This window comes from Dendrobates tinctorius, unplaced genomic scaffold (assembly GCF_039654945.1).
Source record: "Dendrobates tinctorius isolate UK_male_01 unplaced genomic scaffold, ASM3965494v1 ptg000183l, whole genome shotgun sequence".
NCBI classification, from domain to species: Eukaryota; Metazoa; Chordata; class Amphibia; order Anura; family Dendrobatidae; genus Dendrobates; species Dendrobates tinctorius.
The window spans coordinates 6,208,037-6,226,658 of NW_027361850.1; the positions used below are offsets into that span (position 1 = coordinate 6,208,037).

Sequence of the window (18,622 nt, forward strand, 5' to 3'; positions counted from 1 at the left end):
AGATACTGCAATGCCCTGCGCATGGGGATAGCAACATAGCGAATCAGAAAAACTATACTACATTTCTAATTGGAGGTAATTGCTGCTGCTGCTGCTACACCTTCTACATATTGGGATAGGATCTTGGAGTTGGAAGTACCTCTTTATGTATATCTTGCAAAATAGTAGCCAACTCCTTTAGTTGGCAGTCAACCAATATTTACACATGGAATCATGTTTACATATCATTGATCTTATTATCTGAGGAGAATATGTAAACTAGGACAAAGCAGATGATATAATTCAATCAGCATGACTGAGTTATAAGATAGGCAGATTGGTTGCTTTAAAAGAGGGCTGGTGCTTGAAATCATTGCCTCTTGTTAATCTTGGCTGCCTCCAAGAAAACATGTAGCCACCATTGCTTTGCATCATAAGGGCTGTACAAGCAAATACATTGCTGCTTGTAAGATTGCCCCTAAATCAACTATTTATCTGATCAAGAACTTTGCAGCATTCAAACCTCTCTCTATGAATAATGCTCAGGGCACCCAAGAAAGGCCAGCAAGTGCCAGGATTGTTTCCTAAAGAGCATACATCTACAGGACTGGTTCAACTTCAGTGCAAAGCTTGCTCAGGAATGGCAGCAGACAGATGTCAGTGCATCGAAATGCACAGCGAGCAGAAGCCTTTTGAAGGATGACCTGGTGTCAAGAAAGGCATCAAAGCAACCACTTCTCTCCAAGAAAGACATCAAGGATAAACTGATATTCTGCGAGAAGTACAGAAATTAGACTACAGAGGACTTGAGTACAGTTATTTTTTTCTGATGAAGCCTTTTTCAGACTGTTTGGGTCCTCTGGAGTAAGGATTTCCAGGAAATAAAAGGATAGCTCTACCATGAGTTCTGTGTCATGCTAACAGTAAAGTATCCTGCGACCATTATTGTGTGGGGATATTTTTCATCTAAGGAAGTGGGCTCGCTCACAGTTTTGGCTAAGTACACTGCCAAGAATAAAGAATGATATCTAATCAACATCTAACAGCAACTTCTTCTAACGATCCAGGAACAATTCGGTGATGAACAATGCTTTTCCCAGCAAGATTGAGCACCATGCCACAAGACAAAAGTGAAAACCAAGAAGCTTAGTGATCAAAACATTGAAACTTTGGGTCCATGGCCAGGAAATTCCTCAGGTCTCAATCCCATTAAAAATCTTTATTCAATCCTCAAAAAGTAGGCGGCTAAACAAAAACACATAAAAATTGTTAAAAAAAAAACCCAAAAAACTCAGCACTGATAAGGCAATAATGTGTTGCGATCAGTCCGGATTTGGCTCAGAAGATGCTATCCAGCATGCTGGGGCAAATTGCAGTAGTTTTAATAAAACAAGGGTTAACACTGAATAATAAGTCTCTGCATAAACTTGACGTGCTTGTGAATAAAAATGTAAAAAAAAACTTATGAAATGCATATAATTATACTTCAGTAATCATAGAAACATCTGGCTAAAATATCTAAAAACACTGAAGAAGCAAACTGAACATGAAAATGTGTGTCAGCAATCGTAGTCAGCGATTTTGACATTCATTTTCTGTCTCAGCAGGTGAAAGGTGGGTTCAGTTGTGAAATCTGGTGACAGCCCACCTAGAATATGTAAAGCTAAATCAATAGTACACATTACAAAGTTGCTTATTTTCATATCTTATCAGAGGAATCGGTTTCTCTGACAGAATAGATCAGTGATTAGCAAATTCTCAATTGTGGGGTAAAATCTGTATTCAGAGAAGATAGATTATTACTAGGGATGAGCAAATAGCTTTGGCTATGTCCTTATCCGAATAGCTATAGAGCTTAATGAAGAGCTGCATCGGATACCTGGAGCGTTCCCGATAATCAGCTGTTCGGCTCCGCAGCTGCATGACAGTCACAGCACATGTATGGAGAGCCTGTGTGTTGGGCTATCCATGCATGTGACATGTCACACAGCCACGACACATGCAGCTGCGGCACCGATCATCTGATTATCGGGAGCTCACCAGGTATCCGAAGCAGCTATTCGGATGACGTCTTACCCAAAGCTATTCGCTCATCCCCAATTATTACATTACTAAGACTGATGACAGTTGCCACTCATAAGATTCTATATAGATGGGAGGGGATGGAGGAGCTCTACTGCCTCCCACCTTCAATTAATCTTACCAGTAGCAGCAGTCATCTCCTAGCTTAGAAATGTAAAAGTCTGTTTTCATCAAATAAAGATTTTACCCCAGAATTGAGGATTCTGAAAATGATCAGTTTTGCCAGAGAAAGAAGCAGATTTCTCTGATAAGATATATTACAAAGTTGCTTATTTTCATGTGCACTATTGATTTATGAGAAAAATTGAAGAAACTGTTTTTCTGTAGATGTTTCTTTCTCTCCCAGATCCAACTTAATCTGTTTACATCCAGATGACACAATAAATGCCATGACTACACATCTGTGCATGTTGCATTCCCGAAACAAACCCATTAGTTGTTATACAGTCATATGTAAAAGTTTGGGCACCCCTATTAATGTTAACCTTTTTTTTTTTTTATAACAATTTTGTTTTTTGCAACAGCTATTTCCGTTTCATATATCTAATAACTGATGGACTCAGTTATATTTCTGGATTCAAATGAGGTTTATTGTACTAACAGAAAATGTGCAATCTGCATTTAAACAAAATTTGACCGGTGCAAAAGTATGGGCACCCTTATCATTTTCTTGATTTGAACACTCCTAACTACTTTTTACTGACTTCCTGAAGCACTAAATTGGTTTTGTAACCTCATTGAGCTTTGAACTTCATAGCCAGGTGTATCAAATCATGAGAAAAGGTATTTAAGGTGGCCACTTGCAAGTAGTTCTCCTATTTGATTCTCCTATGAAGAGTGGCATCATGGGCTCCTCAAAACAACTCTCAAATGATCTGAAAACAAAGATTATTCAACATAGCTTTTCAGGGGAAGGAACAAAAAGTTGTCTCAGAGATTTAACCTGTCAGTTTCCACTGTGAGGAACATAGTAAGGAAATGGAAGAACACAGGTACAGTTCTTGTTAAGCCCAGAAGTGGCAGGCCAAGAAAAATATCAGAAAGGCAGAGAAGAAGAATGGTGAGAACAGTCAAGGACAATCCACAGACCACCTCCAAAGACCGGCAGCATCATCTTGCTGCAGATGGTGTCACTGTGCATCGGTCAACAATACAGCGCATGCATAACGCCTTTTTGTATGACCAAACAACTCAATCTTTGTTTCATCAGTCCACAGGACCTTCTTCCAAAATGTAACTGGCTTGTCCAAATGTGCTTTTGCATACCTCAGGCGACTCTGTTTGTGGCGTGCTTGCAGAAACGGCTTCTTTTGCATCACTCTCCCATACAGCTTCTCCTTGTGCAAAGTGCGCTGTATTGTTGACCGATGCACAGTGACACCATCTGCAGCAAGATGATGCTGCCGGTCTTTGGAGGTGGTCTGTGGATTGTCCTTGACTGTTCTCACCATTCTTCTTCTCTGCCTTTCTGATATTTTTCTTGGCCTGCCACTTCTGGGCTTAACAAGAACTGTACCTGTGTTCTTCCATTTCCTTACCATGTTCCTCACAGTGGAAACTGAAAGGTTAAATCTCTGAGACAACTTTTTGTATCCTTCCCCTGAAAAGCTATGTTGAATAATCTTTGTTTTCAGATCATTTGAGAGTTGTTTTGAGGAGCCCATGATGCCACTCTTCATAGGAGAATCAAATAGGAGAACTACTTGCAAGTGGCCACCTTAAATACATTTTCTCATGATTTGATACACCTGGCTATGAAGTTCAAAGCTCAATGAGGTTACAAAACCAATTTAGTGCTTCAGGAAGTCAGTAAAAAGTAGTTAGGAGTGTTCAAATCAAGAAAATGATAAGGGTGCCCATACTTTTGCACCGGTCAAATTTTGTTTAAATGCAGATTGCACATTTTCTGTTAGTACAATAAACCTCATTTGAATCCAGAAATATAACTGAGCCCATCAGTTATTAGATATATGAAACTGAAATAGCTGTTGCAAAAACCAAAATTGTTATAAAGAAAAAAGGTTAACATTAATAGGGGTGCCCAAACTTTTACATATGACTGTACATTGTACATGCGCTACTTACCCAGCACGTGCCAAACTCTCCCACTATGTAACACTTCAAACGCATCCACATCGCTCTCAAAATTTGTTTCCCCATTTTCTGCAAGCCTACACACATACTAGTGCCTGTATAATCCATAATTTGCTTTATTTTAATCTACACCGTAATCTCGCAACATGTAGATTGCATATTACTTGTTTACGTGATCTCACATTTTTTATTTTTTCTTGTTTTAGAGTTTGTGAGGTAAAAGAAATAAACATCAAAAATTCTGCTGCATTATGCATGACTTGGTCCTAATGAAAGCATCGTCTGCAGTTTGCTAGCCATTCTGCACACTATGTTGGACCGTACACGATAGCACGTAACAACATTATACCAAAATACTGACGTATGCAGCCTCCATAAGGGTGTGTGCACACATTGCGGATTCTGCTGCGGATCTGGCCCTGTGGATCTGCAGCAGTTTCTGCTGCGGTGTACAGTACCATTAAAGGCAATGCAAAATGAAAAACGCAGTGCCCACGGTGTGGAATTTTCCACGCAGATTTGCTGCGGTTTTAAATCCGCAGCATGTCACTTCTTTGTGCGGATTCCACAGAGGTTTGGCACCTGCTCCATGACAGTTGTCAAACCCAGGGGAAAAACGCAGGCTAATCCGCACGGAAAATTCCGCAACGTGTGCACACACCCTGAAAATCACAGCCACAAAGAACCATGCAGTCCTAATAATGCAAGAGATTCACTCTTCCCTACAGGGTTGCTATTGCTATGCCATGAGACGTACACAGTTATCACAAGAGATTAGTTTATCACACGAAATTCGATTTTGGTCAGAATGGATTTTCTGTGAGCATTCATTGCCCCAACTATATGAAGCCAATAACAGGCCTCAGAGATTGAGAAAGAACCAGAGACCAGAGCAGAGGACTGGGGAGCTGCAGCACTGGCGGCATAAAAACATGTAACTACATCGTTTTCTTTTAATTATTTTTAACACTTTGCCGGAGGAAAACCGATCCATCTAATTGGGGCTAACTGGATGCCACTTTGCTGGATTTGAGCCATTTGTATGCCAAAAAAAAATTTAGATTCAGCAAATTCCTAATTTTAGGAGAAATTTGAAGTGAAACAGAATGGTTTATAAGTAGTGATGAGCGAGTATACTTGCTGCTCGGGTTTTCCCAAACATGCTCGGTTGACCTCCGAGTATTTTGTCGTGCTCAGAGATTTAGTTTTCGTCGAAGTAACTGCATGATTTACGGCTGCTAGATAGCCTGAATACATGTGGGGATTCCCTAACAAACAGGCATTGCTCACATGTATTCAGCCTGTCCAGCAGCCGAAAATCATGCAGCTACGTCGACACAAAATCTCTGAGCACGCCAAAATACTTGGAGGAGACTGGAGCATGTTCGGCAAAACCCGAGCAACGAGTATACTCGCTCATCACTATTTAGAATCAATTTGTTCATCTTTACATATTACTATTTCAACAAATTGAAAAATCATTACTTGTATAACCATTACCTGGCTCTGGAGCGCACACCGCTTACAGTAGGAGCTCCTCCATGGACCCCACCACCCGCGGATCCAGGATCACAGAGGGGAGTGCGACAGTATGACGTCCGATTTGGGCCCCGACGGCCCCCAGCCATGTCTGGGCTTATTTATCGCAGGCACAAAGAAGACATGTATGGTTGATTGACTTGCTGTTGTACAAAATAAAAAAATATGTAAATCAAATATAAACCAACAAAACACATAAGAACTTTTATATGTGCAAAATTCTGGGGAAAGGATGAATACTGGTGGCTCCCACGCACAAAGATAGAATTGAAATTCCCGAATGAACAAATACAATAGCGTTACATGGCGACAACAGTCATGCAACAAAATGGTCATGCACACAAGACAGTGAAGTTGCAATGCGACATTGCGGTCATCGTGTCACACTACCGAAAGTGCTGCATGGTGATAGCCCGATTGGTACTATTAAAGGAAAGTTATCACATCCAGAAATGCACTTTACCTGCACATATAAGGTTAATCTGCAGGCAAATCTTATGTAGCAGTCTTTCAGAAGCAGTGGCTGCAGAGAAAAAAAAAAGTTTTATTCTCCTTGCAGCTGTTTACGGATAGTCATAGCAGTGGTGCAGGGAGCGCTCCACTATATGGTGAGTGCGCTGCAATCTCTCCCTGGGACTGATTGACAGCCTGTTCTGCAGTGCATGTGTGTGTATGTCTCTAGAGCACGCTGTCTATCAATGTGTCAGGGTGTAATTACAGCGCGCCCTGTGTAGTGAGCAGTTACTGCAACCAAGCGGCATCAGCGAGAATAAAACGTCATTTTCTCCCTGTAGCCGCTCTATCTGCAGGTATATAGCACTTCTGTGTCTGATAGGTACAAGTTTACATAAGGAGCTAGTTTCTTAGCAACAAAGGACAAGGCACATACAGATCTCCGTGCAAGATAATCACTGGTCCACAACTACATCACGTAACGAGAAGATCTTGAGTAAGCATTTATTTTTTATTAAGCTGTCATAATGGGGTGAGTACTTGGGCCCCTACAATAACCCGATATTAGTTCTACAATAGAAGTCAGGTGTGTCCAGCGAAAAGTGAGGATAAAAAATAACTTTTAATAGATACAACTAAAAATATCCAACTATATGGTGTCCAGCACTAGATACACACTGGCACTGCGCCTAGAAACGATCAGCGCGTTTCGACTTTACGCCTTAGTCTCGATCTAAGACGTAAAGTTGAAACGCGTCGAGCGTATTTTTACTTGTATCTGTTAAAAGTTATTTTTTTTATCCTCACCTTTCACTGGATGCACCTGATTTCTATTGGATTGCTTCGCCCTAGTCCGTGCGTTGTGTGGGCATGCAAGCAGGAGATCAAGACAAGGACATGGTGAGCTATTTTCCTCTATATTTCATTCATTTGATATTCGTTCTCCTTCACAACACACATGTAAGTGACTTAAGAGAACAGGACAGCTCTCCCGATACATCTATTTTAGAAAATGCCTGTATTTTTCAAGAGAACACTTCTGGTCCATCCCATAAATGTGCGTTCTACCCTTCCTCAGCAATTTTTCCTAGAAATGAAAGAATGACGTGAAAGCGGGCTGTTACCGGCTGGGAGTGTGCTTGTATCGTCTGCGCCGTGCGGACTGATGGGTAAGAACGCAGGAGCGATAACAGGAACACGCTTCTAAAACATCACCTGGATTGGAGAACACAAGACGTTTCCGGAGAGGCGACAGGTCCTGGACGGTCACCAAGCGAGACCCCAAACTAACACCTTGGGGAACCACTAACAGGAATGTCCCATTATAAAAGGCTGAGCCTGATCTCTCTTTACTTCTTCAGAACAGATTACAAAATGAAGGAAGCTCTGCTTCTGTAGTCTGTCAGTATCTGAGGCCTGAGGGGGCACTGGCACATGACTGGAGGAATTACTGAGGAATTGTCAGCGAAGCAACAAGCTAACAGTGAGCAATGGTGGAGGGTCTCCAGCACAGCCCACCCAGCACGGAGCAGCCTCCTGCAGCATGCGGAGCCTGGTGTCAGTAGCCAGCCTTCTCACAAGGAGGTCCCACATGCTGCCACTTACCGGCCCGCTCGGTACTAGGGCCAGGCTGCTTCGCACCCGGCAGGTCCTCGGTCAGTTTGCAGCCCCAGAGGTTCTGCAGCCGCCACCCACAAAACACTCACCACTCTTCTGTCCTGCGTGAACGCGCCTTGTGTCATAAAGCGCGAGGACGCGCAAGAAGAGCCAGTTCGTAAAGGAAGCAGCGCGCCTGTGTGCGTGATGACATCAGACGCCCGAATCCCACGGCAGGCTTCTTCACTCTGCGCATGCGCGTAGTTCTCGGCTCTGCATACGCGCTGGTGTGAGAGAGAGATGGGACACTGAAGCTGCTGAGACAGTCGATGATTGTACTTCATGGAAAATGTCCTTCCGTAGGTTGGGACCTCCCTGGGATTTATGGTGCCTGTCGAGTCCAAACCTCAGTACTTACCCTAAGTATGCTGTAGGACTACTATCCTAATGTCAGGTTTTCTGTGGCCACAAGCGGACATGAAGATTTTGGCTGTAAAATCCACTGTGTGACCAGATTCCACAGTGATACCGCACAGTATATTAGATGTGAATGTCAGAAATCCACTAAGCTTGTGGCGTTTCAGCAGTTTTCATGTTACGATCGCCATGGAAACACGTACTCTTTCGTAGCAGTACTCGGCTCTGGTTTTGTGGCATAAAGCTACAGCATGTGCTCTGTAAAGGAGTGATCCTGGGGCCGGATTCTCTGTAAAGGGAACCGGTCATGTGAAAAAACACTGTTCACCTCCCACTCAGGGCTAGTCCCAAACATGAACCCTAAGTCGCCCTACTGTCAGGCTCAACACCAACACTAATAACACATATCATAATTCACAATATACACCATAACAGTACTCATGTCTTCAAGTGGGAATGTGGGTAGTATGTCCATCCTGTTACACCTGTATACCTGACATATTAGAAAACTGTAATGTGAAGCCTGTGTAAACTATGTACAGTCATGGCACCTTTGAAATTGTTCCAGAACATTAAGTATTTCTCCCAGAAAATTATTGCAATTACACATTTTATTACACACATCTTTATCCTTTCTGTGTATTGGAACAACACAAAAAAAATCCCCTGAAAAATGGCAAAATCCCAAAGAGGGTCACCATGACGTGGTGGGATAGGTTTTATGTTTTTTTTGGATCAAAATTATGTTAACCAAGTACCCTATATTACTTTCATGCACTATTGCTATTTATTTGCTGCAGGGTGTTAGCTCTTTTATTTTTCTCTTGCGCTTTGACGGTATACACCAGCTGCTCCATGCGGGTTCTCACCTAGTCTTTTACTTGTTACTGATTGCCCACTTTGTGCTCTCTCAGGGAGTAATTGTTTTATTCTTTAGCAGGATTATTGTGTAATCAGAAAATGACTTACTTATTAAATCAGGGTTTTATGTTAAATTTATTTTAATAGTGACAATTTTTTTCATATCAATGCATATTAGATATAAAAAGTAGAAATCTTGCAGTTTTCACACTAGCCGCTGAGGCTATTCTAAACTTATACTACCTGTACTTTCTGGAAGTCCACCCGTACATTATAATGCCGGCTTCCCTGCACGCTTCTTACCACTTCCCCCAGCAGGGAAGACGACATACCACCACGGCCGCCCAGCCCCATCCTCTGTTCTGGGTCTCGCTGTACCTCCTGTGTTTCAGTGTCTGCGCACGCAGTGCAGGTCTCTTGACAGTGCAGTCAAGGCACACGCGCACTCGCTCTCTGTGTCTTAGCGCATGCACTTGATGTGTCCCAAGCCAATGGCTGGGAGGCACTTCGTACTTAAGGCACCTTCACCAGTTGTATGGTGCCTGAGAAACATTATTATTTGGTTAGTCTGCAAACTGCCAAGTCCATTGTGAGGTCCATGTTCCCTTAACTGTCCTGTTACCCAGAACCTGAATCAATTCTGCCTTCCTGAACCTGTACATGTACCCCGAGTCCCTCCTGTCTGATCCTGCTATTTGGTTCTGCCTGGATCCTGAGCCAGTCCTACGGTCCTGAATCCACGCCATCTGAACAGTTCCAAAATCCGTTCTGGTTGTGAGCCTGTTCCTGCCCTATCAGCTACTTAGAGTCCGTACCTAAAGGGCCTGTCACACTAAGAGATATCGCTAGCAATATCGCTATAACTAGTGACGTTATAGCGATATTGCTAGCGATATCGCTGTGTCTGATACTTACCTACGACCGGCTCCCCCGCTGGTTATCGCTGATCGCGCGAGAACGCTCAGGACTGTTTCTCGTTGTCAGCTTCCTGCGGCGCTTCCTGCTGTGGAGACGAGCGACGCGTGGAGCCGGGCGGGAGGACGCAGGATCGCCTGGTGTGACAGGTAAGTAGCGATCCCCGTCCCCAGCGATGTCGCTAGTGAGATCTGCCTGTGTGGCAGCTCACTAGCGACCGCTTAGCGATGCACTAGAGATCCTGACTGCGTCATATCGCTGGTCGGGATCGCTGGTACATCGCTAAGTGTGACAGTACCTTTAGTCCCTGTCCCCTTTGGAAGAGATGATGTAGTTCCAGGATCTGTCCTGAAGTGGTACCTGCCGACCACCAGCTGCTCAAGTCTAACTACACCATCAGGGGATCTAGTGAAGAACTAGGTGGATAATTAGTTATGCTGCTCCAGGCTATCCTTGGTCCGAGGCGCAGTGGGTCCATCCCCACCATGACATACTGTGTAGCAATAGACTAACTCAGACCCCGTCTTTCATGTTGAAGCACCTGATGAGTGTTTGCAAAAATCATTCTATCGTGAAAGCTGTCAGAGGAAACATCAATTATTGTGAATGGTGGATCCTGCGTTATAAGCTATGTCTAGAAGTTTGACATGTTATTGCAGATGATTAAAGGGAGTTTTAACACCACAAAATTACTGTTTAAACAAAATACAGGCTCTCGGGTACACCCTTGAGTGGCCAAATCGTTCAGTGCACCTTTCCACCTTTTTTTTTTCTCCATCTGTCTCTATCCTCCTTTGGCTTCTGTGAAGCCAGACCTGGCTATCAAGGAGGAATGGGGCAGAGATAGATGCAAAAATGGCAAACACTATTTATATGTGCATATAGCTGATAAATAATAATTTAAATTATATAGCACCAACATATTCCGCAGCTCTTTACAATGGGATATGTATAGACAATAAAGACATTTCAAAGTAACACAAAGTTGAACAGTTACAGTAGGAGAGGGAGTAGCTCTTTCAAAGACAAGTCCACCAACACCTTAACCTAGACAGTCCATTCTTCTGTAATTGAGAAATCATTTGAATCGATATATATATATATATATATATATATATATATATAGATTTGCATATATATATATATATATAAAATTGAGTGTGTGTGTGTATGACCAACCAATCACAAAGCATCTTTCATTTCAACAGAGCTGTGTCAAAGAAGCTGAGCTGTGATTGGTTGCTATGAGCAACAGTTTTCCCACTCCACGACAACACCTCAGCAGATACTGACCAGGTGGGAGAAATCTAGCATCCCCGGGAACATAAGCTCCCAGCCATTGTCTGCCCCCCCAGAAAGGAGCAGAGAGCACATGACAGAAATGAATCGCCCCCTCCCTGCCCATATACCCATCACACATCATCCCATAGGCACATCTTCCCTCTTAAAGGGATCTCCGGTGTGGAAGTGAGGGCAAATCCATCTAGCGCTTTGGTTTTGACCCCAGGGTCTCTTAAAGGGATCATTGGTATGGAAGTTAGGGCAATTCCATTAAGCGCTCTGGTTCTGACTCCAGGCCTCTCTTAAAGGGATCCCCGGTATGGAAGTTAGGACCTTTCCACTCAGCGATGTGGTTCTGACCCCAGAGTCTCTTAAAAGGATCATTGGTATGGAAGTTAGGGCAATTCCACTCAGTGTTCTGGTTCTGACCCCAGGCCCCTTTTAAAAGGGATCAGCAGTAAGGGCAAATCCACTCTGCGCTTTGGTACTGACCGCAGGACTCTCTTAAAGGGATCTCCAGTATGGAAGTTAGGGCAAATCCCTCAGCGCTCTGATTCTAACCCCAGACTTCTAATAATGGGATCATTGGTATGGAAGTCAGGGTAAATCCATCTAGCGCTTTGGTTCTGACCTCAGGCCTCTCTTAAAGGGCTCTCCTGTATGGAAGTCAGGGCAATTGCCTTCAAATGCTCGGATACTGACCCCAGGCTCTCTTAAAGGGATCTCCTGTATGGAAGTTAGGGCAACTCCCTCAGCGCTCTGATTCTGACCCCAGGATTCTATTAAAAGAATCATTGGTATGCAAGTCAGGGCAAATCCACTCAGCACTCTGGTTCTGATCACAGGCTCTCTTAAAGGAATCCCCGGTATGGAAGTTAGGGCAATTCCACTAAGCGCTCTGGTTCTGACCCCAGGCCCCTCTTAAAGGGATCCCCGGTATGAAAGTGAGGGCAAATGCACTCTGCGCTTTGGTACTGACCCCAGGCCTCTCAAAGGGATCCCCGGTATGGAAATTAGGACCGTTTCACTCAGCGCTCTGGTTCTGACCCCAGGCTGACGGGACTATGTGGGATATTAGGGGTAGAAGTCCGGCGGCTGTGACGGGATATGGGATGTTAGGGGTAGTAGTCCGGTGGCTCTGACGGGATGATGTGGGATATTAGAGGTAGTAGTAGTCCGGTGGCTTTGGGTGACAGGATGATGTGGGATATTAGGGGTAGTAGTCCAGTGGCACTGGCTGATGGGACGATGTGGGATATTAGGGGTAGTAGTCCGGTAGCTCTAGCTGACGTGATGATGTGGGATATTATAGTTAACGTGGCTATGCAGAGTGGGTGGGGCTCTACACTCAGCTTTATATATTTATATAGATATAATCATAATTTGTTATAACTAACCATAGTTAGTTACTATGCCCGGGCAGCGCCGGGTTCCTCAGCTAGTGAAGATATAAATTTGAAGCCCATGTCATTTCAGCTCTATTCCCCCACCCAGTGCTGCCTCCTCCTTCTTGACTGAGGGCTCCTTTTCCTGAAGTCACACAGCACGCCAGTCAAGCAAGAGGTGGCTTTAAAATGACTGTCAGCAAAGAATGACTCTTTCAAAGCAAGTAGAGGCGCTCGGTGCATAGCAGCGGGGCCAAACAAACTGCACCTTCCCTCCTGCTTGTTTTCACTCTATCTCCACCCCCCCTTTATTTTTTGATTAACAGCTCTGGCTTCATAGAGCCAGAGAAAGGAGGACTTACGACTTGCAGTAACCACCGATCCACCAAACCGCTGCACAACCAGCTCTACCCTCGCCTACTGTATCCTCACCCATTCATCCGCTCAATGCCGACTTCTATTCCCCATTGACTTGCATTGGGGTCAGGTTTCGGACGAAACTCCAACTTTTTTTTACCCTAGTCGGACCAGTTTCATCCGACTTAAATTTTGTTTCATTCGGATTTCACGAAACCCAATCCGACCAAAGTCGCTCAACTCTAGTGATGAGGTGTGGAGCAGTTTCAGGAGCTAATCCGACTCCATTCATGGCAAATACTGGCTATATTTAATAGTCAGCCTCTGTGTCTAACAGCTGCAGCCAAAGCTGCTAAGCTCTCGTCATAGCTGTCAACCATTAAGCACTGAGGTTAATCTCCGAAAGTGGCATATAAGTGGAGGGGGCGTCAGTTCTCGTGTGCATGGGCTTCCATCAGTTACCGTGTCAGAAGGAGAATTGTTGAATGCCCCGTCACTGCCATCCTGGTATTTCTTTCTATAAAGCTAGATGGCAGTAACCAACAAAATTTTGTTTTCAGAGTTTGTTGCTTCATTTATGTTCGATCCTTTTATCAGAGGTTTCTACGTTTACGTACAATTATCAGCATTTACATACGTCAAGTTTACGCAAAGACTCAATATTTACTGTGTTGTACCATACTTTAGGAAGACTTTGGGCATAATGCCATAAAATAAAAAAAATCAGTAAGAAGCAGTCAAAATATATCTGCCCCAAAATGAGATCAATAAAAACGTTAGCTCGTCACACACACACAAAAAAAGTCTTCACACAGCTCCATCAACAGAAAATTAAAACCGCTACCTGTGTCAGTCAATAACAAATAAAAACCACTTGGTTTTGTTTCTCACCTCAAACACCAGAAAAACAGAACCCCAAAGTCTAATTATAGATTTTTATCTTTTTTCACCATTTCATCTCACTTTTCAGTACATTGTATGGTAACACAAAAGATATACCGCATTTCTTGGACTATAAGGCGCACTTTTTTCTTCCAGAATTTTGGAGGAAAATGGGGGGGGTGCATCTTATAGTCTGGATGTACTTGCTGTGGATGGGGTGGGTGGGAAAGTGGCAGCAGCATACAAGCGGGTCACAGGAGGCAGGAGCCTGCAGCTAACACTGTGCCCGCTTATTAAAGAAAAGGAATATTCACTGCTCCTCAAGCCCATAGTCCCTCCACCTCTTTGCACTGAAGTCAATGCCGAGATGTGGGAGGGCCTATGGGAGGAGAGAAGTGAATATTCATCTTTAACCCCTTCACCCCAGGGCCCATTTTCATTTTTGCGTTTGTTTTTCGCTCACCTTCTTCCCAGAGCCAGAACTTATTTTATTGGCCATGTGGGGGCTTGTTTTTTGCGGGACGAGTAGTACTTCTCAACAGCTCCATTGGTTTTACCATATTGCGTAATCAAAAACAGGAATAAGATTCCAAGAATTCCACAACTGTTTTTTTTAATTTTTTTTTTTTTTTTACCATATTCACCAAATGCTAAAACTGACCTGCCATTATGATTCTCAAGGTCATATTGAGTTGGAGACCCCAAACATATTTAGGTTATTTTTTAATTTAAAATGGTGAAAAAAATTCCAAAGTTTGTTTAAAAAAAAAATTGTGTAATTTTCCCCGAGACTTGTAGTGTCAATTTTTTTTGTTATCTGGGGTTGGTTGAGGGCTTTTTTTTTTTTTTTGAGTGCCGAGCTGATGTTTTTAATGATACAATTTTGATGTGGATACTATATTTTGATCGCCCCCATTATTGAATTGTAATGCAATGTTGCGGCAACAAAAAAAAAAAAAAAAAAAGCCACGTAATTCTGGTGTTTTGACTTTTTCCGCTACACCGTTTACCGATCAGATTCTTTTTATAGCTTGATAGATCGGGCGATTCTGAACATGGTGATACCAAATAGGTTTTTTTTAAATCATTCTTTTATTTTGAATGGTGCAAGTGGAGGATGATTTGAACTTTTTTTTTTTTTTTTTTTTTTACTTTTTTCATGCTCCCATAGTCTTCAAGGGAGACTAGAGGCTGCAGTTGTCCAATCGCCTCTGCTATACACAGGCAATCAGCGTCAGAGCCCACATCAAGAGGGAGGGACACGACATGCGCTGTATATGTACAGTGAAAGTTGTGAAAGGTGTTAATATAAGGCACACTGTTAGCCGCAGCTGCCGGCTTTCTGCAGCAGCTGGGATATCACGTCTGCCTGCTATTAAAGAGAATGAACATTCACTGCTTTCTACTCCCATAGTCCTGGAGGTGGGGAGCAGTGAATATTCCGGCAGCTGGCCTTAGCGTGTAAGCAGCGCATCACATCATTGTCATGTGCTGCTTACAAGCTGAAATCAGCTGCCAGCATCTGAACAGTAAGCTGCAAGGGAAGGTAAGTAGAATTATTTTTTGTGTGCGCTGCGGGCCCCGTGTGCCAGGATGGGGGATCAGGGGGCCCCGTGTGCCAGGATGGGGGATCAGGGGGCCCCGTGTGCCAGGATAGGGGACATTAGTACAGAATAGGGGGACATTACCCCTATTAGTGTCAGCCACAGATACCCCTCTCCCCCATAACTGCGTTATGACCTCAATTTTTTACTTCAATTCTTTATTTTCTTCGTCTAAAACCTAGGTGCATCCTATGTTCTGATGCATCTTATAGTCTGAAAAATTGGTTAATTCTATACTAAAACATCCTTCAAAAAACAAGCCCTCATATAGCCATGTCGATAGAAAAATGGAAAATATATGGCTTTTGGAAGAAGGGGAGGAAAAAATAAAAGCGCAAAATTGAAAATTTACCCGGGTGTTAAAAGGTTAGACACCTAAGCAGGAGCAATCAGGATTGTTAAAGGGATGTTTCCAAGGATGAGGTCTACAGAAAAGGTAGGAACCCCACCCACCACAGTAAGGGGGTCATACTCTGAATTTGCTAAGTTTTTTTTTATTTTTATTTTTTATAAAATAAGATGCAAAGTGCATGAACAAGAGAAATCCAAGTCAAAATAATATTTGGAGTGATGACTATTTGCTTTCAAAACAGCATCAATTACACTTCTACATAGTTCCTGAAGGAATTTGGCAGGGAGGTTTTTCCTAACATCTTAGCTTACTAACCACAGATATTCTGTAAATGTAGGCTTGTGTAAATCCTTGTCTTTTCATGTCAGACAGATTTGACAATAAGATCAGGGCTCTGTGGGGGCCATATCAATTTACAGGACTCCTTGTACAGAACCTCTGGCTGCTGCCATACTCCTTGACCCAAACATTCATGGAATAATGGTACAGGTTCCCAGCATCATGTTCCCACATGCTTTATGCATCCATTAGCCCTCTGTGTCTGTACTGTTACACACTTAACATTATGGCTGGTCCATACAATCAGGTCAACTGTTACCACCCACCTTTCGTGTCTACCTCTTTCCTCATAGACTGTAAGCTTGCGAGCAGGGCCCTCACTCCTCTTGGTATTTGTTATAATCTACTGTATGTGATTATTGTTATGCTGTAATGTCTATTGTCTGTACAAATCCCCTCTGAAATGTAAAGTGCTGCGGAATATGTCGGCACTATAAAAATAAAATTTATTATATTATTATTATTACAGGACAATGAATTCAAACTCTCTATTTGCAGACAACGTTCTATTAACACTGAAGCAATTACTTATCACCCTCCCTAACGTGCATGGTCCTCTGGGACATTTAGGTCAACTTTCAGGCTACAAAGTTAACACTAGCAAAACTGAAGCACTCTCCAAATGTCCCAGATTTTTGTTAAATCCACTAAAGGGAAACTATAATTACAGATGGAAAGACACCTCTCTACCATACCTAGGGGTTCAGCAGACCTCAAACTAAAAAACATTATACCAACAAGTCATAGTCTACTTGCGAGTAAATCTAGATGGATTGGGTGTTCCCGATATTACCAAGTACTATAGGGCAACTCACCTTCACCATAACCCAACATAGTATAATCTCAGCGCATTTTCTAGATGAATGCTGATAAACTTTGGTTAGCCCCAGTACACCCTTAGGCCACTTTCACACTTCAGGCTTTCGGTATCCGGCATGGTGCGGCGAAAAACCGGACTACCGGATCCGGCCGCAAACGCAGACACCGGATCCTTCTTTCTGCCGGATATATTCCTGGCAGAGAAGGTTTCCGGGCATGCGCAGTGCGAAAACCGGTCCGGCGTTGGGAAAAAACGTTGCATGCAACGTTTTTTCCAGACGCCGGATCGGCTATTTTCTCCGGATCTGGAAAAAAACAGACGCGCCACATTGCCTTCCAGCGCAATGCGGCACCAATGAAACAGTACGGGGAAAAAGCCGGATCTGGTCGTAACAGGCGCTGGATCCGGCAGTCCGGTTTTTCGCCACATCATGCCGGATACCAAAAGCCTGAAGTGTGAAAGTGGCCTTACTCCTACCTTTGGAGAACCTCTTCCAATAAATACCCACATATGCCACCTCCAAAATCTTTTATCAAAATTTAGGTCCAGTGCTCCAAAAAACTCCCGCTAAGATCAGATCATTCTCCTTAGAAAAAAGTAAAATGACAGCACTCCAAAAGTAGAATAACGAATTATATTTTGGCAAATCAAGTCATTAAAAACAAGAAGCCTGACACATTTCAAGTGCATCAAATGCACTCTTGGTCATAGGGAAAAATTCCTAGTGCGGTGAAATTGCAAAAAAAAGTGCAATTTCACAACTATTTTTTGGATTTTTTTTTTTTTTTACTACCTTCACAAAATGCTAAAACTGACCTGCCATTATGACTACAAGTCATTATGAGTTGGTAGATACCAAATACATAGATTTTTTTCACCATTTAAATAAACAAAAAAAATCCAAAGTTTAAAAAAACTGCATAATTTTCTGAAACCAGTAGCATCTCCATTTTTCCCGATTTGGCGCTGGGGTGAGGGCTTATTTGCATGCCGACCTGCCTTTTTCATGATAACATTTTAGTGTGGATACAATCTTTTGATCGCCCATTATTGCATTTTAAAAGGAACCTGTCACCCCCCCCCCCCGGCGGTTTTAAGTAAAAGAGCCTTCATCATCACTAAGGCTGCATTCTGTGAACATGGCTCTTCTGTTTCTGATCCCTAGTAACGCCGAAATACAGACTTTTATAAATTCCCCGCCACACCTCTGTCTGGATGGTGTTTTCACCCCCGGTGTCCAGCATCTTAAGGCCCCTTTACATTTAGAGATGCACCAGCGATCCCGACAACAAAACGACCTGGTCAGGAACGCTGGTGCATCACTGAATGATCGCTAGTGAGCTGCCACACAGGCAGATCTCACCAGCGACGTAGCGGCGGTCATTACTTTCCTTTCAGACGCGGCGATCCTGACGTCCTCCCGCCCGCGTCCACGCGTTGCTCATCGGCGCCAGCAGGAAGCGCCCGACGAGAAATGGACGTGGACGATCTCGCGCGATCAGAGACAGACAGCGGGGGAGCCGGTCGGAGGCAAGTATCACACATAGTGATATCGCTGCTGCGTCACAAAATCGGTGACGCTTTAGCGATATCGCTGTGTGTAAAGGCCTTTTTTAGAGCCGTCCATCCCCCCTCTTGCGTTGTTGCGCCGCCTCCTCTGCTCCTT

General features: G+C 43.4%; 1 protein-coding gene across 4 annotated transcripts in view; it reads right to left on the reverse strand.

Annotated features, from left to right (window-relative positions):
• TMEM39B (transmembrane protein 39B) overlaps window positions 1-8,042 on the reverse strand; it is a 29,712-nt gene extending 21,670 nt beyond the window's left edge. The window contains exons 1-3 of one of the 4 annotated variants that reach the window (XM_073551969.1): window positions 7,854-8,041; window positions 6,158-6,217; window positions 5,656-5,837 (exon numbers count right to left, since the gene is read on the reverse strand). In XM_073551969.1, the coding sequence (XP_073408070.1) occupies window positions 5,656-5,783 (128 nt within the window). In that variant the 5' untranslated portion in view covers window positions 5,784-5,837; window positions 6,158-6,217; window positions 7,854-8,041. Of the gene's footprint in view, window positions 1-5,655; window positions 5,838-6,157; window positions 6,218-7,752 lie in introns of all 4 variants that reach the window. The other 3 variants (XM_073551970.1, XM_073551971.1, XM_073551972.1) reach the window with 3 other exon arrangements.
• Window positions 8,043-18,622: the final 10,580 nt, after the last annotated feature.